Source organism: Sarcophilus harrisii, chromosome 3, assembly GCF_902635505.1.
Source record: "Sarcophilus harrisii chromosome 3, mSarHar1.11, whole genome shotgun sequence".
NCBI classification, from domain to species: Eukaryota; Metazoa; Chordata; class Mammalia; order Dasyuromorphia; family Dasyuridae; genus Sarcophilus; species Sarcophilus harrisii.
This window is the reverse complement of record NC_045428.1, coordinates 142,665,279-142,691,905: the sequence shown is the minus strand read 5'-3', so window position 1 is coordinate 142,691,905 and position 26,627 is coordinate 142,665,279. Positions and strand designations below refer to the sequence as shown.

General features: G+C 33.2%; 1 protein-coding gene across 1 annotated transcript; it reads left to right on the top strand.

Annotated features, from left to right (window-relative positions):
* The first annotated feature begins 1,072 nt into the window (after positions 1 to 1,072).
* On the top strand, positions 1,073 to 26,140 carry TGDS (TDP-glucose 4,6-dehydratase). Its single transcript, XM_003765794.4, has 12 exons — positions 1,073 to 1,246; positions 5,456 to 5,522; positions 6,382 to 6,450; positions 9,289 to 9,379; positions 12,783 to 12,925; positions 14,661 to 14,759; positions 17,269 to 17,328; positions 18,196 to 18,239; positions 18,827 to 18,992; positions 19,635 to 19,693; positions 21,743 to 21,840; positions 25,121 to 26,140. Exons 1-12 carry the CDS (start codon positions 1,161 to 1,163, stop codon positions 25,192 to 25,194), a joined length of 1,056 nt encoding a protein of 351 aa, XP_003765842.1. The 5' UTR covers positions 1,073 to 1,160; the 3' UTR covers positions 25,195 to 26,140.
* Positions 26,141 to 26,627: the final 487 nt, after the last annotated feature.

The window sequence follows — 26,627 nt, the reverse complement described above, 5'->3', positions numbered from 1 at the left end:
AGGCCATCCTCAGCAACGAGATCAACCAAATCATTTCTAATGGAGCAGTAATGAACTGAACTAGCTATGCCCAGAAAAAGAACTCTGGGAGATGACTAAAAACCATTACATTGAATTCCCAATCCCTATATTTATGCACACCTGCATTTTTGATTTCCTTCACAAGCTAATTGTACAATATTTCAGAGTCTGATTCTTTTTGTACAGCAAAATAACGTTTTGGTCATGTATACTTATTGTATATCTAATTTATGTTTTAATGTATTTAACATCTACCGGTCATCCTGCCATATGGGGAAGGGGGTGGGAGGTAAGAGGTGAAAAATTGGAACAAGAGGTTTGGCAATTGTTAATACTGTAAAGTTACCCATGCATATAACCTGTAAATAAAAGGCTATTAAAAAAAATAAGATGTCTGAAAGACAGCTGGCCATCAGAGAGTTTGGGGCAGGATATGTAAATTCAAGAATCATCAGCAGAGAAATTACAAATAAAGCTATGAGAACTGAAGGGATTGTGTCCCGTGAGTAAGTAGTATAGAGGGAGGAGAGGAAAAAAAAGGTCTCAGGATAGAGCTTTGATGGACTCCTTAAGTCAGAGCAGGAACTCGATAAGAGTCAGAGCATCAAAAGAGGATTGCACATTTAATTGTTTACTATTAGTGTAGTTTTGAAAAAAAAAATAACATGATAGTAACACCGTCCTGACAGTTTGTCCTGCTGCGGAACTTCCTTTTCTTGTCCTGTTCCTTTAAAAAATGCTTCATTGGCATTTGCAGTTTTTTCTCATGCGCACTCACGCACTACCCAAGTGCCGAGCCAGGCAAAACAAATTCGCACGTAGGACTGGTCCGAGGAAACGAGGTCTCAAGCTGAGCCCCTTCCCCTGTGGCCACCAATGAGGACGAGGACTTAGCCAACCCTTCCTCAGCTCCATACCCATTCCCGGCTTACTGAGCATGTGCAGGCCTGTACGCATGCCTAGTAACCTCCAACAGCGAGGGGCCAGCCTAGGCCGTGGCGTGGCGGGCTGGGACTCCCCTGGACTAAGGCTTCGGCCGCATTGCCGTCAAGTAAGCCTGAGGGGAGGGTCAGGGTGAGTCGCAAAAGGTCGCAGCGCGCTGTTTCCGGTCCGACCCCCGAAGCCGAGCTGAGTCCGAGATGTCGGCAGTCGGCAGTGGGGAAACCCTGGGACCGCAAAGCGGCTTTGCCAAGCGAGTCCTGGTCACGGGCGGCGCTGGCTTCATGTAGGTAACGGTGATATCTGTCCTCGGGGAGTGGGAGGGACGGGATGGCCCCTCCGCGGGGAGGCCCGGGCCCAGCTGGGCGTGGTCCCCGCCTCCCGCTTGTCAGCGAGACTGATGCCTGCAGGCCCTTCTGATCGTCAGCACTCCGGGCCCTGGGAGGGTCTGGGGCGGGGCTCCTGAGGCCTCCTCAGGGAAGCGTCATTCTGCGCGAGTGACTAAGCGAGAGCTTCTCTCTCTCTGATGTGGTTAACCACGTCAGAAGTTTCAAAAACTTAGCTGAGTGTATATATCCTAGACAATTACCTATCTGCTCTGTAGAGTGTGTCAAGATAAAGGTGCGGAGTGGAAATAAGACAGCATTCTGCCTAAATGTTACAGTTGAAAATGAAGTTATGGTTTGTAATAGAGAACTCATTAGTAACTTACATTAAATAGAAACAAAAAATGCTTTGAAATGTAAGTGATTTACAGTCATGAAAAAGCTTGATTGGGAAGGGGTTAAATGAAGATGGGTGGGAATTTTACAGAAAAGAAAAAGGAGGGTGTTAAAGACAAGTTGTCTTTATTAAAAAACAGATTTTAATTAGTATCTTTTGTTCTTTTATTGCCAGATTCTTCCCTTGCATGTCTCCCCATTCCCAAAGAGCCATCCCATCTAACAATTTTTTTTAAGGGGAAGAAAAACTATTCAGGAAAATTTGCTATTATATTAAAAATTTAAATGAAAAAAATCCTGACTGTACATGCAGTGTTTAACACTCAACCATACCCCACTTCTGCAGAAGAATAGATTTGATATTTTGAGAGGATTGGGGAGGGGGGGGGGGCGGAGACACACCATGTTTTGTTTTGTTTTTGTAATTGATAATTTTTGTCTTTAAACAATTTTTCCAAGTTTGGTCTAGTCCAGGGCCATTTTTGAGAATAAAAATAGATAGCCTCATTTTGCAGATGAAGAAATTGAAATTCATAGAGGTTGTGATTTGCCCATAGCTAGTAAGTTCCCATTAGAATCTGAACTCGGGTCTTCTTTTCTCAAGATCCAGCATTTTAATCCTATTACCAGGTTACCTTATATCTTCAAGCTAGAAAGAGAGTTGGACTAAATAGAAATAAACCTGTTTTTATTCCTGATATTCAAAAAGCTTAACCTATGTGGGTAAAGTACTCATTGTGGTATGAGGGGCTTAGATAAGATGAATCTTATCTGCACATGCAGAGGTTCCTTATTTTATAATTCTTTTACTTTCAACCATTGAACCAAAGCTTCTAAGTCACTGAGTCAGTTTGGGCTTAAAACCGTTAGGTTGATTTGGTAGGCTTTGTAATTCCTAAGTGTCCCAGGAACTCAGTAAATGACAGTGATTCCTAGTGATGTGGTCTGTGATGGTGTTTGGACAGAGATAAACTGAAGAATTGATCCCTGTGGCAGGCAGAAAGAAGGTACTGATAGAGATCAGTTTAGCTCCAGAGTCCCACCCTCTGGGGAGGTCATCCAGTTTCAAATCCAAGCTATGTCAGGCTCCTGGAACTCATTCTGGGAATGTCATTTATTTCTATCAATTCAAGTTGTTTTTAGATCCTTGAGATCCACCCTCTGTAGGGGTCTGGAACAATCTTACCTTGCAAAGTCCTGTCAATAATCCTAGTCATGTCCCTGAGATTAAATTTTCCCTATAAAATCTGCTTGTGAGCCACCCCATAGCTGCTGCCATTCTTTGGGTCAGGCCACCATGGCACTCCATCATGGTGTCTTTCTCCTTACCTCTCCCCCTTTCCTAGTGGCATCTCCCCTAACTTCACTATTTCTTCTACCTCCACTTCTCCTTATAAGTAACTAACTCTTTTATGGTACTAAGTGCCTTTTAGGCTTTAGTCTAAGGACATGCCCCAACCTCACGGGATACTCCCTTTCTGCTGGGTAATTGTAAGTTCTACTGAGGAACTTATCTTTCATACTCTCCCACTCTATTTCATATTTACCCTTCCTAGTTTCTATTGTATTCCTTCATTTTGTCTGTAACTTATTCCCCTACGTTTTGCCAAAGAGAATGGCCATTGTGAATTCTTCATATGACTGAACCTCAACTTTTAGGGCCTATCATCATCTGATGTCCACATCACATCACTAGTATTTGGGTCAGTGATATTTGGCATAATTTGGTATAGCTCAGAGTCTTCCTAGTAGCCCTGTGAATTAGTTACTGCAAGTATTGCCTCCCCCAGTGAGGGCATAAATAGGAAATAAAGGTTTAACTTTTTACAATTATAAATTTAGATGAATTAGTAATCAATTCTACATAGTACTATAACAATCATCAGGCTTTAATATGTAAGTTGTGAAGGATAAAGAAAACGTATTTTCATGGTGGGTGTTACATCATCCTTAATTATTGTTATTGTTTGTTTTCTTACATTGAGAATCAGGATGATTCATTGACTTTTCTTTTTGCTATTTCTCAAGAAGTTGGCTTCTTTTGTTCATAGGCTATTACCATGTAGAATGGTCCAGTAATAGTACTTTACAAATATATTTATCACTTGGTTAATGTAAAAACACTTTTACATAAGAGACATAACTATAAAGTAATGACTGATTTTCATAAGCCCCACACAAAAAAGTTTCATTATGTCATCACACTTAGGTATTATCAAATCTCATCCTTTTACTAGTCCATGCAATAGAACAGATTTAATGAGAAGTTTAATCTGGCAATAGTGTGTAAAATGTTATGGAGGTAGGTTGGAATGTGTTAGAAGGTTTTTGCAATCGCCTCTAATGAGACAGTGGAAGTGAAAAGAAGTAACATTATTAATTAGAATCATCATGTTTTAATAATTCTCTATGTGTGAGTAGTAAAGGAGACTGATTGTGAGAGTAACTTGGAGAATGTTGCTGCAGTTTATAGACGTAGAGAAGTCAAGAGGAACTCATTCTGGGACAAGAAAAGCAGTTTGCTTTTTGACAGTCTATTTGAGATGCCTGTGGAATGTGCAGGTAGAAATGTTCCCTATCAAGTTAGAAATGCTGTATTGGAGCTTTGTAGAAAACTTGAGGAGAGATATTTGACAAAAATTCTCATGAAGAGGAAATCAAAGATATTGGATTAGCAAAGATCAAGAAATACCCAAGTCTAGTTTGATAAAAAGGGCTGAGGACAAAGTTTGTTTGGGGTGTTTGAAAACTCTGAGGAAATAGACTTCCATATAAGCCTATAGGAAAGAAGTTTCAGGAAAGGATTAGCAAGTGGTGGCACTTGATTGTAGAAAGGTTAGAGGGATGAGAGCTAAGAAAAAGCAATAGGATTTGGTTACTAGGAAATCATTGATGACCTTTGAGAGAACAGCAGTTTTGAGAAAGGTTTAAATGAAATGTTTTCAGGCTGAGGCGAGGAGCCAGTGAAAAGAAAAAAGATTGAAGATGCAAAAAGAGGTGGGGGGAGTAGGGAAGAGGAGACCTTCTCCCCATGAATTCCCAAAATTAACAAATAATTTATGATAATGAGGACTAAAATTTTAGAACATATACCAGTGGAAGTGGAATTCCATTTTGCAAAATTAATCTTAGTGCCTAATTTATCTTTAAACATTTGCAATTCAATATCTTATAAACATTTTAATAGAACAAATTAGACCTGCCTAGCCTCTGATAAAACAGAAGTTTTCAATGAGTACTAATGACTTCTTTTTAATTTTTTATTTAATACCTCAGTCAGCTCAGGCAGTCTGTTTAATTAGTAGACATAGAATTTTGGAGTCAAGTGAGAATTCTTTTCCTTGTTTAGTAGCTCAAAAGAACTGAGTACTATATAGATCAAGTGCTGGATTAAAAGGCAAAGAACTGGATCCTAGTTTTCACTTTGACACATAGATCAGCTGTGTGATGAAGCCTATTTCTTTATCTTTAAAATAAAGTAGAATCCCTCACAGAATTGTTAAAAAGATCAGATGAGATTATACATGTGAAAGTACTGTAAAGTACTATACAAATGAAAGATATTGTAATGAGGAAGCTTAGCAGAAAGAAAAATACTTATAGGACCTTTATTGTCTTTAACTAGGAGGCAAGTCAGAAGATATAAACTGCCCTAATTTTTTTCAAGGGCTGATATAGATGAAGGACACATAAAGCTAACATACTAGAATTTGGGGAAAATGTCAGCATTTTCTTTAAAAAATAAATTGCTCTATTTTATTTTTTTCTTATAGTGCATCACATGTCATAGTCTCTCTAGTAGAAGATTATCCAGATTATTTGATCATAAATCTTGACAAGGTAAGTTTTATAAAAAATATGCATGTAGTTTAACAAGTAATACAGAAATATAGTAATAAAACCATGTAGAAGGATCATAATTTGTAGTTAATCATTTTAGTAAATAGATTACTCAGTGTTCAATGTAAAATGAATATAAAGCCTTATAATCATATGTAAATATTTATAACATGCACTGAGGAGGATAACAGATGGATAGCCCAGGTACTTAGAAAATATAAGAAAACTTTGAAGAAGACTTCTATCATATTGGACCAGTCATCTGGGATATACGTGAGAGATAAATATAGGTTGTGATTTACATTCAGTAAGTCAATACCTATGTCCCTTGGATCTCAGATCCAATAAGTAAGAATTACAACACTGCTTACAAGCCTTCAATCAGTTTGACTTAAGTAGTAAGCTCTAGCCCTGGTTTTCCCTTTATGTTCAGAAGGAAAGGCTCTCATCGGAAGTAGCATGATTACAGTGGTCATATAAAACCAATGGTGTCAATTTAGATCACAAAGATTTATACTGAGGCTTGAATGAGTGGCCAACTGCAAATATAAGAGGATGTGATCATTAAAAGATGTAGGCTGTCACAGAGACCTTATTCATTATCTGGTTCAGCATCTTTATTATACAAATGAAGAAACTGAGGTCTAGAGAAGTTCAATGATTTGTCCAAGGCCATGCCCAGAATAAGTAGAAAAGCTGGGCTTTAACTGTGATTTTATCATTTTAAATCTGGTACTCTTGCCACCTTAAAAGTTTAAAAGGGCTATCACTGATCCTTCTATAATTATCTAAATTAATTGATAAAGGACAGTTCTGCGGTGAAAATCAGTAATTATTTTGCTGCTTTTCTCTTTTTAAGCTGGACTACTGTGCAAGCCTGAAGAACCTTGAAACTATTTCTAAGAAACAAAACTACAAGTTTATACAGGTACAGCGTCTTTCTTATTACTATTCTACCATTTCTATGTATTTTGTTTAATATCTGATTAGTCATAAAAGGGAAAAGAAACATGCAAACTGGCAATGAGAAAACAAAATTATTCGCATTTGTAGATGGCATGATAACTTTGAAAACTTCCAGGGATAAGCAAAGAGAAACTTTACCAAGATGATTTAATAGCTTCTGAATACTTAAAAAAAAAAAAAATCAGCATTTCTTCACAGTACTAATGAAATCCAAGTGGAAGTTATAAAGAAATTTCATTTAAAAATACCATTAACATGCATAAAACATTTTATTATTAACCTCCCTAGATATACTCAGGGCTTCTATAAATATAAATATAAAACTCTTTTTAGAAATACTGGAAAATTTTAAATATTGATGAATTATTCATTGCTCATAGTTGGACTACATGAACAAATGATAGTGCCACTTAAATTAGAGATTTAGTATTATAATAATTATCCTAATAAGATACTGCTTTATAGAAGTAGATAAAATAATTTTCAAATAATCATTTAGAGAAGCAAAAGATCTAGATACTCAGGAATGAAGGTAATATAGCATTGTCGCATTGCAAAACTATTTTAAAACAGTTATCCTCAGAATTATTTTGTGCTGATTTTGAAAAATTAAAAAGTAGATAAATGAAACAAAACAGGCAAGCAAGACCTAAAAACATCAAAAATAAAAATGAATGCAAACTACCAAGGGAAGGACTTCTGCTAGACAAAAGCTATTAGGAAAATTTGAAAGTAGTTTGGGGAAAAAAATTAAATGGATTTAGGTCAGCATCTCACTCCATGTAATACAGTAAGTTTTCAATGGGTCAACTCAAATATCACTTCTCAATATATGTTTTTTAAGCACTTTTGTATGTGTTGGGGTTACAAAACCAGAAATAAAATAGTTCTTCACACAAGGTGCTTACATTCTATTGGAGGAAACATGTACCTTTCAGAATCAATTAAGACCTTTTTCTCATTGCTTGTTGTCACTTTTTTTTTCTCAAATATACGATAATTATAATTGCTCTTACTTTGAGGTCCATAAAACCACTCTGTTAAGGTCGACATGCATTTATTAGTCTATTTTAAAATGATTTTATTCAATTGTAAATTGGCAGAGAGGACCAGTCAAGTGTAAAGAAAAGTTTCTTTTAAAGTTTAAAGAACAATTATAATTTTAAAACATTTTTGAGAATTGGGAAAAAATTATAGTTAAGTTTATAGTAACTTTTTTTTTTTTTTTTTTTTTTTTTTTTTTTTTTTTTTTTTTTTTTTTTTTTTTTTTTTTTGCTGAGGCAGTTGGAATTAAGTGACTTGCCTAGGGTCACACAGCTAGGAAGTGTTGCTCTATCCAGTGCAGCAGGTAACTGCCCTTTTTGGGTAACTCTTAAAAGAATTACCAAGGAAGTGTTTTTAATTAAAAACACTTTTTAATTAATTGCATTGTTTTCAGTACCTTGAATCTTTTTCCTTTTAACCTTAATCAGTCTTCCTTCACAGCAAACTACCAAACTGAAGTTTTTCTATGAAGACAGATGATTCATTTACCAAACCTAACAAAACAAAACAAAAACTGCTTTTGGATAAGAGGCAAAAATGTAAAGTGGAAATGTACGCACCTTTAAATTTCTTCTTGGTTCGCACAGTTACTTTATTATATATTTAACAGAATAAAAGCTCTTTTAAGAACATATACTCATAGATTCAACACTAGATTGAGATTCTTAAGGTTCAGTCTTAAAGTCCAACTCCCATTTTATAGATAAGAAAACTAAGATCAAAATTGAAGTACTTGCCCAGTCAGAAGTTTCTGAGGAAAGATTCAAACCCAGGTCTAAGTCCAAGTCTAATGCTTAATATACTACTTCAAAAGACAGGAGTTTGCTTTTTATATAATAGACCTTTAGTAAGATTTTTTAAATTGTCCATAAGATTAGGGGAAAAAAAACTTTCTTGTTTTATTATTTGACTAGGAATTGTAGAAATTGTTAAGATTTCTCTGAACCTGAACACAATTTCTTATCCCTTTAATATGCTTATAGGGATCAAATCCCCATTTCCTTCTCTTAAAATTCCTTTGCTACCTTGGATAGGTTGCCTGACACATCTAAAATTCTCTTCCCAAACATAATCGTTTGTTTCTTCAGTTTTCATATAACTGTGGTTAGCTCTTGATGATACATTTAGATTCTTTATTAAAATGTTAGGTCTCTGGAAAGAAGAATTGAAAATTTTGGTCATCTGGAACCCTAGAAGCCATATGGAACTACTTCCTTTAATGTTTATTAGAGAACATTAACATTCTGGGAGAGTCTCCTGGCCAGCATTTAAAGCTTAATGATTTAATTTACACACAATTCTAATAACTTTAATTATCTGATTCCTCTGGAGACTGAAGCTTGGAAAGCAGCAAATTAGAAGAAGAAAGGCTTCAAGGGCCCAGCTATTGCAATAGAAGCTACAACTCTAAAGGGATAAAAGAAAAAAAAATCATCGAAGCAATAATTGATGCATTTATTATGGACTTGAGTCATTAAGAAAAAGATATAATTATATTTATTGTACTTTTTAAAATAAAATAGAAAAATCATACATTTCAGAAAGATTTCTATTTTAAAAGGTTAAAATATATGACACTTAAGGAATAATCATAATGTGGAATATTTTATTTCTCAATCTTTATTGTACTTTACTTTGTTGTTTACAATATTATGTGTAAATTCAAATTTTTTCCTATAATTTTTATTTTTTACTTGTTAAAAATGATTGTGGTGATGCTTAGGGAATTCATTTATCTCTTTGTTTTCTTATTTAGGGTGATATTTGTGAGCCTCACTTCATAAAACTACTTTTTGAAACTGAGAAGATAGATATAGTACTACATTTTGCAGCCCAAACACATGTAGGTGAGCATTGTTATATATAATGATTGACACATTTAGTTTTCTCAGAACAAATGTTCTATTCACTATTTTTTTTTCTACTTTGTACTTTTTATTCCATTTCTGGCAGTCCTCAAAACCTCAAGTGAAGCTAGATTGGCAAGAGTTCAAGGTCTTTGAGCATTTTTACTATAAATTAATTTATGGCTTGATCACAAAGGGTGGCATAATTGTTGAGTGTTCCAGCCAAGGGATTGTCTCAAACTTTCTTTTAGTTAGCTGCTTTATGAATGGAAAAAAATAAACTGCTTAGATTAAGCACTATTGTTTTCTTTAAATGCTTATTAAGTCTGCTTTTTTTTTTAAGCTGTTGAAAACAAGCTATTCTTAAATGGATACTACTATATTATTTGTCATTTATATCTTGGCAGCTTCCAAAAAAAGAATGTGACATTAATCATTAAGTATGTATTAAAGACAAATTATGTAATAAAATAAACACTGCTAACACTGGAGATATAAATATAAAGAAGCAAACAGTCCTTACTGGCAAGAAGCTTACAGTAAAATGAGGGAGACAATATGTACATATATAAAAATACATACAGCATGTATATAAAAAAAAGGAATAAATACAAATATATAGATGCACATGCATGTATAGGCATGTTCTATGCAAGCATATTATATATATGTGTGTAGGAGGACACTATTCGTTGTGGGAATCTGCAGTGGTTTTATGTAGATAATAGTGCTTCAGCTGAGTCTTAAAGATTCCTATAAAATAGAGACAAGAAGGTAGTATATGTGCAGGCATATAGGACAATCATTTCAGAAGTTATTCAAGAGGGGGGATGTTAAGGAAAACAGAAGAGGGAGCTAGACTTTCACTTGGGGAAAGTGTAGTCATGTCACTTTTATAAAGTTCAGCAGATTTTCAGATAATCTTTATTTTAAATCCCTATTTAAAGAAATATCTATACTAATTTTGTCAGAGAAAAAACATTTCTTCAATATTTCCTGTAGAACATAGTAATGAAGGGCTAGAATTTTTTTTTAAACACTGAAAAGTTAATATGTATCTTTGATGTTGATAGATTTGTGTTTATGTCTTTTATGTTCTTCATTCAAGCAGTAATTCCTTCCTAAAACCATACAAAGTACTATGTGAATTATAGAATATGAAACAAGTTCTCTTTTTATTTTAGTATGATTTTTCAGTTCATCAAATTTAAAAGGCAGGGACAAAGTCCTTTAGGCCCTTATTGTTTATCTTATTATGAACAAGAGGAATAAAAACTCCACAATAATATTCTGTCTTTAAATTTTGAGATTAGGTTGTTGGTAAGTCTTCCTAAGAAATATCCAAGAAAATATCACAATTCAGGCAATTTTTGTATCATAGCTATTTTTGTTAGTATGTTTAAGAGCTTTCACATAATTTTTTTTTTTTTTTTAAGATTTTTATTTTCAAAACATGCACAGATAATTTTCAACATTCATCCTTGGAAAACCTTGTGTTCCAGATTTTTTAATCCCCTTGGATTGAAATTTCATTATAATTTAATGTCAGCCTATTATAAAAATAGTGCCATTCTTTGCTGTAAGTACTCTTCTGTGTCCTGTCCTGTCCCTTCATCCTGCCGTGGGTTACACCATTCCATACCATTCATTCTAAAGCTGCCTCAGTTGCTCTACTCCTGTATCTGAGGGGCCCTGGTCAAATAACCCTTCTTTTCCTGTGACTAGCACAGTTTGTCATATAGAAGATAACATAGGGCTCCCTTAAGTTCTTAACTTAATCATGCCCTTGAACCAGAGACCCAGAAAAATCCCAGCCCCATCTCATCCCCTGGCTCAGCTTTCTCCAACCTTTACTGGTGTTTTTATAACCTCTAACACCAAGTTTGTCTCCCCCCCATTCCCCATCTTCACAAAGTCCCAGCAATTAATCTACTACTGAATGTAGATTCAGGAAGACCCAAGTTCAAATCCTGCTGCAATCATTAACTAGCTGAGTGAATCTGGGCAAGTCATTTAACACTGTCTTCTTTAGTTTCCTCATGTGTAAAATGGGGTTAACAAAAAGCATCCTCCTCATCCCTCAGGTTATTGTGATGATCAAATGAGATATTTGTAAAGCATTTTGTTAACTTTAAAATGAAACAAATGCTATCTGTTATTGTTGTTATCATTAAAGTCATATTTTTCTAGATTCAGTAATTAATTATTTAGCATGTAAGCCCCCAGAAAGCTCCCTCAAATACTAGGCATTTGTTGAGACAGCATCTACATAAAACTAACTCATGCACTTCCACTAGTGTATTTACCTTTATTATAGCAAACAGAGGACACTATTGTGCAGCAAAAGGACATTCAGTCAAATTAGCAAGATAAATTACCAGATAAATTCTCTCATACAGATGAGAGTCTCCCATAGGTTGCTACATTACCAGTGGGATAGAGAACATACATGGAGGGATAAATACATAGGGAATGGGATCAGATCAGATGGTACATGGAAAAGGACATATAAGTGGTGATGGAGGGTACATAGTGGTTGGAAAAATTCTGGCCTCAGATACTGCCTCTAGTGATGTCATCAGATGAATTGCTGTTTCTGTTGGGGATGAATCCTCTGTTGCAGTAATCTCTGTCTGAATGCTTTCCTCTCCCTGTGTTGCCTGCTACTGCTTAACAATTTCTGATTTCTGGTGCCATTCAAGTGTAATGTCACTTCTTCTAGAAAGTGGGAACAGTTTGACAGCCCTTTGCTTATAGCCCAAAGGCCATCTTGATTGAGCTCCTTTGTGATTTTGACCCAGCCATCTGAACTCTGCTTGCTAGCTAGTAAAAGCCCTTAAGCATTTAAACAAAATCTGTTTTTAAAAAACACTTGGTCCCTTCAACAGTCCTTTGAATCTCTTAGCTAGTTTAAGGGTAGAAAATTCATTTTAAATCTTATCATTTCCTGCTTCCCTCAGATCATTTCTAGCAGTTCTTAGCAAAACTGGAGAGGAATCATTTGAAGCTGTGGGAATCATGGTCCTTGTTTTTCATACAAATCTCTGGGGTTGGAAATACCAAAAGGATGAAGTTTTTTTTTTAATTTTCGCCCAGAAACATAATTGTTATCTTTCTACAATATTAGGAATAGTTTCCCTGTAATATAGAGATGGCTGTTATAAATTGATTTTAATTTGTAAAACTTTAAAATAGTAATTGAAGAGAATTTCTCTTAATAGATTTTTTGTTTATTGTTCTTAAGTCAGAATCTACCATTTCGCTGATTATAGTATCCCATGTATGATCCTCTTCTTTTTCTTTTGATCTCTGGAAATTATGTAGTAAGTCTTGATGTTCTGGTTCATTCTGTTCTCTATTAAGTTCTGAATATCATATGATTTTACTTTCATTTTTTTTAAAGATCTTTCATTTGTCCATGCCCTGGAATTTACCTATGTCAATGTTTATGGTACCCATGTTTTGGTGAGTGCTGCTTATGAAGCCAGAGTAGAGAAATTCATATATGTGAGCACTGATGAAGTATATGGAGGTAGCCTTGATGAGGTGAGTTTGGAAGAAATCTTTACTTTTTATCTGCTTTGTTTTAAACTTTTTAAGAATAGATTTTTATTAAGTAATGAAAAGTATGGGATTTGATAAAAATTGACATTTACAGAATCCACTTTATTCTTATTAGTGAATGCCTTTTTTTGGGGCAGTTATATATCTATTAGATTAGATGAAAGAAAGGCTGGAAATAAGATCAAATGAGTAGAGATTTTCACTGGATCGTGGTTTAGAACTGGAAAAAACCTAAAAAGTCAGCTAGTCAGACATTTTACAAATGAGGAAATAGATCCAGAGATGTTAATTCACTCAAAGTCTCAAGGGGAATAATGTGGCCAAATTGAGGAATTAAACACAAGATTCTCTGCCTTCATATCTAGTACCCCTTCTCCTGTCCCATACTGTCTTTGTTTTAGCACGTAGTGGGCACTTTGTGAACCTGTCATAAATACAAAGCATAGAGGAGAATTGATGTAGATAAAAAAAACTGGGTGGGCAAGAACAGCTATGGATAATGTGTAAGATGAAATAGATCTGGCTAAATTTAAGCTAGTCTTGAAAAGTACTTGACTTTTCATTGATTCTGAGCCTAAAATGAGCCAGCAGGGTGATATGAGTGCTAGAAATGCTGTTATGACCTTAAGCTTCATCCGTTGGAATATAGGGTTTAGATCAAGAAGAATATTAAATCTATTGTATTTTGCATTGTTATGGACACATTTTAAGAGAGTCGTTTACAATTTGGAAGGTACCCAGAGGGGAACTTGAACTTGAAATCATATCAGTTGAATTAACTGGGAATATTTAGACTGAAAAAGGGAAGAGTTTGGAAGGACATGGTAAGCATCATCACATATTTAACAGGATTTTGTTTCTTTGTGGCCTCAAAGGGCAAAACTAGAACCAGTGAATTGAAGGTGCAGGAAAGCAGATTTTGACTCTTCATAGAGAACTTTCAAACATACATCTCTTCTGATGAAACGAGTGCTTCTTTAAGGTAGTGAGTTAATAGCAGCTAAATATCCATTCATTAGTAATGTCATATTAGGGATTTATGCATCAGGTCTAGACACTATTTAAATCTTCGAAGTGCTGAGAGTTTATGTCCCTGTAATCCATATGCAATATATTAAATAGTGGCTAACAATCTAAAAGTCTTATTAATAAAATATCAGCATGATTTTGTAATATCTGGATGAGTAGTCAGGTTTTATAGGCAAATAGTTATCCCTAATTTCTTTGCAAAGTATGATGATCAGAACTTGGAGACAATTCTGCTCTTGTCACTACTGACCCATCATGCTATACCTCTGTTAATGTATTTCTAAGAATTTGTTTTTAAATGTTGCAGTAGTAAACATTTGCCATTGTTTGAGAGGCAGCTTGCCCATAATGGCTGGAGAAGTTGTTCTTGGAGGTAGGAATACATGAGTTCAAATTCTGCCTCTGACTAATCTAGGCTTTATGGCTCTAGGAAAGTCACCTAACTTCCCAGTGCTTTAGAGCAGCTCTCTAAGACCCTAAGTTGCAGAGAAGGGGCCAGTCTGCATATGAAATCCCAGGTTAGTCCTTGTCTGTACCGTAACTTATATCTGAACAGAAGCTAAAAATATCTTGTTTCAGTCCAGTTAAGTTATGCATTTATTTCTTTAATGTGATGGACATGCTTCACAGTTCTCTTGCATAGACATATATGCTAAAAGCTCTTTAATATGCCTTTTTTTAAAATTAGGAGTTTGATGAGTCTTCACCCAAACAACCTACAAATCCTTATGCATCATCTAAAGCAGCTGCAGAATGTTTTGTACAGTCATACTGGGAACAATATAAGGTAAATGTTCATTTCAGAAATTTGTAAAGTTATATATAATAGCAACCGTTAATCTTTTATTTATAGATAAAGAAAAAGGCGCTGAGCAAAATTATGTGTTGTTAAAAGAAAAAAAAAAGAAACAATTCTCTTATTTGCTATTTTATGTCAACAAAATAGAGAATACATATTCTTGTACATGTCAACGTTTAAATCACTAATTGCTCAGTTTTGTAACATTAGTAATAGAATTTGATAAATTAAGTGAAGATGATGATGTTACAAGTACATTGGAATACTTGTGCTATTGGGAAAATCAAAGTTCTTTAAAAACAAATATGTAGACACATCAGTGCTTTCAAAAAGTACATTGATTTTATCCTAATTTAGGACTGATTAATTAGTAAACATGACATGACATTTATAAGATTAAAATAAAAGAACAATACTCTTCTGATTGACCATAGATCTCTCAAATTAAATGCCATATGGAAATTTGAAATCATATAGTGTCATAAAAACGATATGAGCATTCATAAAGGAGGCTTTATATTTTCCATTTCAAAACTTTGATACTTACAAGCAAAGGAGGTAGAACTAATAAATCCTGATAGGGTGAGGGGGAAAAAAAGATGTCTTGTTCTTTCTTTTCATATTGGGATTCCATGGGTTGAGGAAGTCATGAGATAGTATTAATTACTTCTTGCCCGTGTTTTTGGTTTTCCATAAATAAACAGTGGATTGCTCACAGTTGCTCTGTAATTCTTATTGGATATGAAATTTATTTCTATCCAGTTCACAGTACTATAATAATTTTCTAAATAATACTGCTATAGGGACATAAGTTTGGATTACTTATTCCAACTGCCCAAGGTCATTCTCTTGCATTTTAAGATTTTCAGTGTTTTACATGGGAGAAAGAGGGAATTAGACAGACATATAAAGTACTGCTTCATCTTCCCCTTGCCTCCCAACAGAAGGAATCACAGGCAAGCAAGACAGCTTTGAAAATTACATATTAAATATGCATAAAAAGAAAGGCAAGATTATAGAAATTTGGTATCATCTATAGTTTTGTCTTCTCTTACAACTTATATAAAAATGCTCTCTTTAAAAAATAAAAAAAGAAATGAAAACCAACAAAACGTTTTAAAAAAAGAATGAAAAAAGACAGAACCAGAAGATGAGTACATATTAATTAGTGAATGAGAACAAAGATATTTCAAAATGCTGATTGGAATTTAATCTGTTATGTATTTAAATTAATTATAGTTACTTTGCAATTTAATTTTCACTTATTTTAATGTTGATTTAATAAAAACATTTAAATGAGGTAATTTGTACATTACTTACTGTCCAATGGATGGAGAATAGGGCGAGAAAATCCTAAAGTGCTTTTACATATATTATTTCATGTAATTCTTACAAGAATCCTGTGAGATAGGTATTGGAGGTATTGTTCCCATTTTATAGATGAGGCTCAGAGAATTTAAATGAATTCAAGTGTGTAGTTTAACTACCTTTCATGTAAAAATATCACTGTATCATTTCCCATTTCTCAATAAAATCTTCAACAAATAAATATTTTTAAACATTGATCATCTCCTAAAACATATACCTCATTTTTGCATTTCTGGTTCCCTCCCTGCATTAGATATGCTTCACCATCAATATCTCAAAGTCATAATTAATTGTTCTGTGATCTTAAGTTTTTAAATGTTGTTTATACCTCTACAAAATTATGGTCATTATATAAATTGTTTTCTTGGTTTTGCTTATCTCTCTATAGATTTGTGAAAATTTTCACATATTTCTTAGAATTTTTCATCTGGTCACTTTTTAAGACAATAAAGTTCAATTAAATACATATACATCAGTGTTGATCTTTTTCCCAGTTAATGGGCAACTATTTCTCCCCTCCTCCCAGGTCTTTGTAATTTACTGCCATCATTCTTCTCTGCCTTTATTATCTAGATTATAAGATATATTTTTTATGTGGTTGAAGAATTGTCTTCAAATATTTTATAACAGTCTTTATTTCTCCTTTTTCCCTAGAAAAGGAGATTTGTGTAGCATGTGTAAAGATCTAACTTGAAGTTTAAAGGTTTAGCACAATTCTAGAGATGCAATGTTGTCAATCTCAAATAGACATAGGTCCATGTAGCTACATTGTGATTTAGAAAATCACAAATTAACATGATCTGATTTGTATTGTATTTTTGTTTATTTTGGCATTTTAATCTGGTTAGAGAGCTGAATTTGTAGTAGAAGATCATTGTTTTTTTAGAGTCAGGGACTGGGTTCAAATTTGAACTCTGCTATTTCTTGACCTAGGTGACCTCCACAAAGTCACTTAACTTCACTCTGTCTCTCTTTATTTTTTGACAGTTTGTGCATTAAATAATTTGTAATATGCAGGGAGATTAATGTAAAATCAGATACCTTTAAAAAATCATACTTAACTTTATTTAAAAAAAAAGTCTTAAGTTTACAACACCTCTTTAATAACTCTATCTTATATATTTTGAAGTTTCCAGTTGTTATCACAAGGAGCAGTAATGTTTATGGACCACATCAATATCCAGAAAAGGTAAGCTTAGGTTCCAGTTGACATTTCTAGCAATGGTTTTGTTTTGTGAAATATAAATAGTTTATAACTTTGTTCAGTCTGTGTCCACACCTCTGTCTAGATATTGTTTAGCCTACCTCTTTGCTTTCTTACCAAAATTATCATCCTTGTACCAGTCAGGAAAAAATTTAAAACTCAGATTTAAGTAAATTTAGACAATGATATCTTAAACACAAATTAATTGCATTGTATAATCTCTGCTTTCTAGTTCAAGAAACCTAAAATAGGATCTGAAGAGCCTAACCCTGTCTCCATTTCTCATATGGTTATATTGGCCACATTTCAAATAAGGTCATGCCACTTTAGAGATTAAAGGCTAGTTTTAGCATATTTCAGACAGAATTGCAGTCATTAGAAAGTAGCAGTTTTCTTTTGCCCTTCAACTTATAAAGTCAGAAATTTTTTAATATAAAAAACCACAGTTAAGGGTTACATCCTGTAAAGTATTTTATTTTTTAATTTTCCAGAAACCTTTTTTTTTCTCTTTTGCCCCACAAAATTGGTAATGTTATGATGTAGTGGCTCTCTGTTTATTTGTCCCAGATATAGTTAGTATATGATATAAAGTAGTCCCAAATATTCTTAGAGTTCTGAGAAAACTTAAGATGTACAATAGTGCCTTTTCATAGACTTCCCACATTGAGAAAAAAAACCCCACTAATGGAGATTCAACAAATACACATTTTTAGTAATGAAGCAGATTATGCGTAATCTACTTCATATGCATATGCATCATAACAATAGCTAATCTTATGGGAAAAGTCAAGTAAATATGAATGGGACTTAATTATTTCTAAACTCAGAAATAATGGTAAATATTTTCTTTAGGTTATTCCAAAATTTATATCTTTATTGCAACACAACAGAAAATGGTATGTAATCTTCCCTTTTTTAATTCTCTCTGTCTCCTCATTCTCACCTCTAGATGTTCTAACATAACCATGTTAGTGTGTAATGACTTATTAATTATTGATAATGATTGCTACTAATTCCCATTATCCTTGTTATTTTTTAATGGGAACTAATGAATCAATTAATTTGGGGGTTTAAATTTAATTCTCAGTTTTATTTCAGTCAATGATATTGGAGTTTTGATTTTTCTCTTTACATATAATTTAACTTTATGTTCACCTTGTGGTTACAAATGGATGCATTTGCAGGATACATTTCTGATAGGAAAATTAATAAAATAGGGGCATATTTTCCCTAAGAAAGCATCCTGTAATCCTGATGTTATGTCAGAAAACCTGAAAGAATTACTTAAGACCAATAAAGTCACTTTGGAAGTCCTCTTGACACTATGATGTCTGGGCCTCTGGCTTCTTTCTTAATATAGGGAATCTAAGAAAATATTTAATTCTCCTATAAATCAGCATCCAGGCACATTTTTTTGCCATTTTTATAGTAAAAATGTTCAATTGATTATGATACATGATTGAATTTTATTTAATCTTTTTAGTTGCATTCATGGTTCAGGACTCCAAAAAAGAAATTTCCTTTATGCTGCTGATGTAGTAGAAGCCTTTCTCACAGTTCTAAAGAAAGGGAAACCAGGTGAAATTTATAACATTGGAACTAATTTTGAGATGTCAGTTACACAACTTGCCAAAGAGTTGATACAATTGGTAAGTATAAAAAAACAGGATTTTTACAGTTGAGTTCTTATTTAATAGAATTAATTAGTTATAGAAAAATGAACACTTGAATAAACTATCTGAAAGTGTAGTTATAGAAAATGTAATAATTTTAGGTATTCAATTCACACTTTTGTGTTACAGATCCTCATTTGTCATTTTGGTATTAAGGATTATGGAAAGAAATTGAGTTAAAAACAAAAGCCAATCAAATTTTCCCCAACCCTGATTCCATTAAAAAGAGAGAGAGAGACAATATTTTATACTTGAATAAAAGATTTGTTAAGGGAGAAAAAAAAGTGATGTATCAGGGCCAACTAGGTAGCTCTGTGGTTAGAGCATTGACTCTGAAGTCAGCTCAGACAGCTGTGTGATCCTGAGCAAGTTACTTAAACCCTGATCACCTCTTCCCCCCCCAAAAAAAAAAAATTTAAAGCAATGTTTCTGTGTCATTTTGCTTGCATCCAATCATTTTCAGGCTACATAACAAATGATTCAGGTGTTCTAAATTATAGATACGTCTCCTTTTTTTGTCCTTCTTTGGGATATATATTCTTTTTCAAATTAATTTTAAAATTAAACATGTTTTACATCCTGTTATATTGTGACTTAAATCATTTTCCTTTTTGACAGATCAAAGAGACCAGTTCCGAGTCTGAAATGGAAAATTGGGTTGATTATGTTGATGATAGGTAAGAAATAGATTAAAATACTGGTTAGTGAGTTAAAATTTTCTGTATTTTTTTAAAAAGCTTTTTATTTTCAAATCATATGCAGGGATAATTTTTTAACATTGAACATTGCAAAACCTTGAGTTCCAATTCCCCCCTCCCTTCTCTCTACCTTCTCCCCTAGATGGCACGTAATCCAATCTGTTAAACATATTAAAAGTATATGTTATATCCAATATATGCAGATATATTTATGCAATTATCTTGCTGCAAAAGAAAGATCAAAAAGGAAAAAAAAATGAGAATAAAATGCAAGCAAACAACAAAAAAAGTGAAAATGCTATGTTGTGATCCACACTCAGTTCCCACATTCCTCTCTCTGGGTGTAAATAACTCTCTTCATCACAAGGTCTTTGGAACTAGCCTGAATCATCTCATAAGTCTTCAGTATTTGTAAAGTCCTCAAAATTTTAAGACTTAAGTCATCCAATTTCCTTTTTACACAGAACAACATTGAAATCATCCCAGACAAATGAAATTTTGTCAGATTTTATAAAGGTTGGCATTTCTAAAAGACCATCCCTGTTTTTTAACTCTTACTCCGAAGAATATTTTATATATAATAATAATTAAAGTAAGAGCATGTGAGATTTAAGCCCCTTTCTTATTATTCTTTTTTCAGAATACATGCAAATAGCTCATCCTGAACCCCTGCAACCATAAATCATAGATTTATATATTTTTTCTTATCCCACCATAGTTTAATGATAGCAAAATGATCTAGTGATAAAAGTAGGCAGCCTCAGTATGTCGCAGAGTCATAGAAACTCAAATTGGGAAGGAATATTGAAGACTGTCTAGTCAAAACGAACCTGAAAGCAAACTAGTTTTTTTTTTTTTTTTTTAAAGCACAATAATATAGAATACCTGGCTACTTGTCATTCAGTTTTACTTCATACATCTATTGAGTAGAAAATTAATAGGTGCCTTTTTTTTTTAATAATAGCTTTTTATTTTCAAAATACATGTAAAGATAGTTTTCAACATTCATCCTTTCAAAACCTTGTGTTCCAAATTTTTCTTCCTCCCTTCCCTCCATTCCTTTCCCCTAGACAGCAAATAATTCAATATGTTAAATATGTGCAGTTCTTTTAAACATATTTCCACATTGATCTTGCTGCACAAGAAAATTCAAAGGAAAAAAGGGAAAAAATGAGAAAGAAAACAAGCAAGAAAACGATAATAAAAAGTGAAAATACTATGTTTTGATCTGCATTCAGTCCCCATAGTCCTCTGAAATAAGACTATTATTCCTCTGTGAGCCTTCATAGATAAGGAGATAGGACTCAATCACAAGTCCAAGTTTGAAATTTTGTCCCATAGGAGAGGTAGCTTGGTGTAGTAGAAAGAGTACTCATTAGGCGTTGGAGTCAGATGACCAGAATTCAGGTGCTGACTTTGTGATTTATGTCTATGGGCAAAACCACTAATCAATTTCTTTGTGCCTTAGTTTTCTGCTCTCTATAAGCGGGAATTGAACTCTGTAAGTCTAAGATCCCTTCCACCTCTGTATCTATGATGATTCGATGTTCCTGCTCTTTTACTTAGGTCATTGGAGAGTATATGCAGTCTTTCGTCTGTAAATAAATGAGTGTACATAGGTAAAATTCTGGCCAAAATTTACTTTAAAAGTTATGGTTTAGGAAAAAAAAAAAAAAAGGCCAAGGGGGCAACTAGATAACTCAATGAGTGAAGCACCAGCCGTGGAATCGGGAGGACCTGAGTTCAAATCTAGCCAGATGCTTCCTAGCTGTGTGACCCTGGACAAGTCATTTAACCCCAGTTGCCTTGACCGAAAAAGAAAAAGGCCAGGATTGTTGATTAATGGTACTTAAAATTCTGAATTTGTGGTAATATTGTCATGGGCATTTTACATCCTTTAAAGTTATAATTGATAACTGTATATAAGATTTAAATTTAAATGTCATTGGTTTTTTTTTACTCTGTTATTTACTGTTGTCTATTGTTTGTTTACTCTGTTGTTTTTGTTGTTGTTTTTTTTTTTCTTAGACCTTCCAATGATATGAGATACCCCATGAAATCAGAAAAAATGCATGGTTTAGGATGGAGACCTAAAGTTCCCTGGAAAGAAGGAATAAAGAAAACAAGTATGTTTTTAAATACTTTTTTTCTGGAGTTAGGCTTAGGATTTTGTAGAAAAGGAAAATGTGATATATTTTAAGAATACTATAAAACTAGATTTGAATATTAAAGTCTTTTAATTCAGATGCTATACATCCCTGCACAAACAATAATCTTATAGCATTTGCTAATAAGTTGTCATTCAAATTCTTAAAGACATTTAAAAATGTGTTACATAGCTCCTTTCAGTGTCCATTATAGGACTCTAAATTTATCTTATTAAATTTCATCTTTTTGTTTCTTGGAAAGAATGAATAATGAGTTGAACCCTCAGGGGCTTAATATTATCATTCATCATATTTTTAAAAAATTTATTTATTTAATAGCCTTTTATTTACAGGTTATATGCATGGGTAACTTTACAGCATTAACAATTGCCAAACCTCTTGTTCCAATTTTTCACCGCTTACCCCCCCCCCCCTCCCCGAGATGACAGGATGACCAGTAGATGTTAAATATATTAAAATATAAATTAGATACACAATAAGTATACATGACCAAACTGTTATTTTGCTGTACAAAAAGAATCAGACTCTGAAATATTGTACAATTAGCTTGTGAAGGAAATCAAAAATATCATTCATCATATTAACAAGACTTCTTAACTTCATGGCAAACACAAATTTTAATAAGTTTGCTGTGTTTTCACCAGAATCACTGTTAAAAATGTTAAGAACCTGACCAAAAGTCCGAACTTGTGGCATTTCACTAAATGTTGTCCTCCAGATTAACAATGATCATTCATTAATCACTACTTTTTTGGGTCTGGACATTCAATCAGTCTCACCACCTCCTAAATTTAGAATTAAAGAGATCTTGTCAAATGTTATGCTATAACCTTTTTTTCCTTGGTGGGGAGATTGGGGTTCTGATTTCATTGGTGTGAGGGAACCCCCTTCCACCAGAGCAGATCAGTGGCTATTATGCAGTTTAGAGTAGTAGAGAGGATTTGTCTAGGTCACCACTAATTTGTATCAGAACAGGAACTTGAACCCAGTGCTTCCTGAATCTAAGGTTAGTCTTTTCCACTAGCTCTTGCTGCCTCTTGCCATAGAGAACTACTTATCTATATCATTGTTTTGATTAACTTTAGTAAAATTGTCAGAAAAGGAAAAAAGGTTGATATGGGATGATTTGTTCTTGAAGAGCTCTTTTTATTGCATGTCTTACCTCTTTCTAAGTACTGAGAAATCTTCTTTTTAATAATACATTCTAGAATTTTGCCTAATAAATGAGCTCAGAGGTGCTCTACCTGTAGTTTAAAGCTTCTACTTTTTCGTGTGACAATGTGGGTGTTAGTTCTTTTTAAAATTTTTTTTAATTAAAGCTTTTTATTTACAAAGCATATGCATGGGTGATTTTTCCAACACTGACCCTTGCATAACCTTTTGTTTCAAATTTTTCCCTCCTTCCCCCTATCCCCTCCCCTAACTGGCAGGTAGTCCAATACATGTTAAATATGGTAAAATACATGTTAGATCCAATATATGTATACATATTATACAGTTATCTTTCTGCACAAGAAAAATCAGATCAAGAAGGAAGAAAAAGAAAAACTGAGAAAGAAAACAAAATGCAAACAAACAGCAACAGAGAGAGTGAGAATTCTATGTTGTGTTCCACATTCTGTTCCCATAGTTCTTTCTCTGGGTGTAGATGGCTCTTTTCATCTGAACAAGTAGAATTGGTTTGAATCATCTCATTGTTGAAGAGGGCCACGTCCATCAGAGTTGATCATTTTATAGTCTTGATGTTGCCCTGTATAATGATCTCCTGGTTCTGCTCATTTCACTTAGCATCAATTCATGTAGGTCTCTCCAGACCTCTCTGAAATTATCCTGCTGATTGTTTCTTACAGAACAATAATATTCTATAGCATTTATATACCACAATTTATTCAGCCATTCTCCAATTGATGGGCGTCCACTCAGTTTCCTGCAATTACAAAAAGGGCTGCCAACAAACATTTTTGCACATGTGGGTCCCTTTCCCTTCTTTAAGATCTTTTTGGGATATAAGCCCAGTAGAAACATTGCTGGATCAAAGGGTATGCACAGTTTGATAACTTTTTGAGCATAGTTCAAATTGTTCTTCAAAATGGTTGGATCCGTTCACAGTTCCAACAACAATGCATCAGTGTCCCAGTTTTCTCACATTCCCTCCAACATTCCTCATTATCTTTTCCTGTCACATTAGCCCATCTGAGAGGTGTGTAGTGGTATCTCAGAGTTGTCTTAATTTGCATTTCTCTGATCAATAGTGATTTGGAGCATCTTTTCATGTGGCTACAAATAGTTTCAATTTCTTCATCTGGAAATTGTCTGTTCATATCCTTTGACCATTTATCAATTGGAGAATGGCTTGAACTATTATAAATTTGAGCCAATATATTTTAGAAATGAGGCCTTTATCAGATCCTTTGGAAGTAAAAATGTTTTCCCAATTTATTATTTCCCTTCCAATCTTGTCTGCATTAGTTTTGTTTGTACAAAAACTTTTTAACTTAATATAATCAAAATTATGTATTTTATGATCATTAATGATCTCTAGTTCTTCTTTGGTCATAAATTCCTTCTTCCATAAATCTGAGAGATAAACTATCCTATGTTCTTCTAATTTGTTTATAGTATCATTCTTTGTGTCTAGATCATGAACCCATTTTAACCTTATCTTGGTATACAGTGTTAGGTGTGGGTCTATGCCTACTTTCTGCCATGCTAGTTTCCAATTTTCCCAGCAGTTTTTTTCAAATAGTGAATTCTTATCCCAAAAGATGGGGCCCTTGGGTTTGTCAAATACTAGATTGTTATAGTCATTTGCTCTTTTGTTCTGTGATGGGTTTTAGTTCTTTCTTAGTTTTGCAATGACTTGCCCATTCATCAGGATCCCTTGAAACAGAGATTTAGCAGTCTGCATCTACAGGTTTTCAGTGCCCTGAGATATAATTTACCTGTGCTATTTTTAAATAAATATATGTAATATTGATTATCACACACACACATATATATGTATACATATATGACATACCTATATAAGTGTGTGGGTATTATATGTTGTATGTACAAGTAACTAAATAATGGTAACATATAACTAGATTTTTTTAAAAGATAATTTAGCAAGTTGGTTGGTGTGAAGAAAAAAATTTTAAAGTGTTAAAAATTATGGCAGGCAGCATAATAATCTTCAAATATTATGTGTTTAAATATACAAGAAAAGTTAAAATTCTTTCTTTCTTTTTCATATCAGTTGAATGGTACAAAGAGAATTTTCACAACTGGAAGAATGCAGAAAAAGCTTTGGAGCCCTTTCCTGTGGAATAAACATTTTTATAAAAAGAAACATTTATGGAGAGAAAAGAAGAAAATCGTTCTACCTCATAGATATTTAATTTAAAATCAAATTTACCAAACAGAATCTTCTTTCCTTTTGGAAGTAGATTCGGTTTTTTTGCACAAAATCTCAAGGACAGAATTATGTTATAAATAATAGGTATTCTCAGTTCATAGAAGAATCACATTTTGAACTGACTTGGAATTTTGTTCTATTGCCAATTGTGTTCTCCAAAGATGATGCTACTTTTCTGCACAATAGGAATAACAATGGAAAATGAGATGAATGAAGTGTAGAGATACACAATTTAACAGCTGTATCTACAAAGAGAGAGTCCATCCCTTAGTTTGAAAGAGCTATCAATCAGAAGCTTGCTTCATAAATGGTCTATTAGCCTAGAAATCAATCTTGGCAGTAGGGAAGGCATCACTTTGCCAAAAAAGGTTTGTCCTTTTCTCTTACACAGTGAATATGCTATGGACGTAGTTCCCTTTGTTGGGGATTGTTATAAATTAGAATTTTAAGGTAATACAGAGTAAGTTATTATTCCAATTAATGGTTGAAATTCCATTACATGATTTGCCATAAAATGAGAAATACCTGTCTGTACAAAGCAATAAAGTTGGAACAAGATGGAAACATTTTAAGCACTTTTAAATTTTGGTACTTGATTTTTAATAATTCATTTCAATAAAGTTACCGTGTAATTTAAAAACTTCTAAAAGAATATATTTTTAAAAATAGGAAAATAAGATTTGTATGTTTAGTTTTTTAAACTAAATTAGTTATTTTAACTCCAAAAAAAATTTTAAGTTGAAGAGGAAATGTATTGCAAGTCTCACTTTTGTTTTATATTTACAAAATCATATCAATGTTTTTTAATGATACATTCATGCTTTTTATTCTATTTAAAATACAATAAACATTTCATATGTATGTGTGTGTATATATATATATATATATATATATATATATGTATAGTATTTTATCTATATTCATGACCAAAATGTATATGATACTAGAAACTTAAAACATTCATTCAACAAATATTTTTGGAGCATACTTTGTACATATCATTGAACTTAAGAAATATTTTTTTAAAGTGTTCTTTTTTAGAAACCAAAAATTTTTGTTTTTCATTTTTAAAATTACTTTTATACCATTAAATTCAAGTCTTTTGATGTCAGTTCTTCTAACTAACTGCTTATGGTGGGAAACATTATTTAGATTTTTAACATTTCTAGTTTATGTTCACATAAACAATTTTCTAGTAAAACATTTTTGACATTTCTTCTGTCTCATTAAATTTTTTTTTTTTACACGTCATTTAGTGTTTATTGTTTGCTTAAGTGACAGTATTGTGACAGTGGGAAATATGATAAAGGGAAAGACATGTGAAAGTTGGTTTAGTGATATAAATTTA

Excerpts from the sequence above, each read along its gene's own strand:
- TGDS (XM_003765794.4), top strand. The coding sequence starts at position 1,161 with ATGTCGGCAGTCGGCAGTGGGGAAACCCTGGGACCGCAAAGCGGCTTT. Across the intron at positions 18,993-19,634 it reads CCAAAGAGTTGATACAATTG|ATCAAAGAGACCAGTTCCGA; the intron begins GTAAGTATAAAA and ends CCTTTTTGACAG. Across the intron at positions 21,841-25,120 it reads AGAAGGAATAAAGAAAACAA|TTGAATGGTACAAAGAGAAT; the intron begins GTATGTTTTTAA and ends TTTTCATATCAG.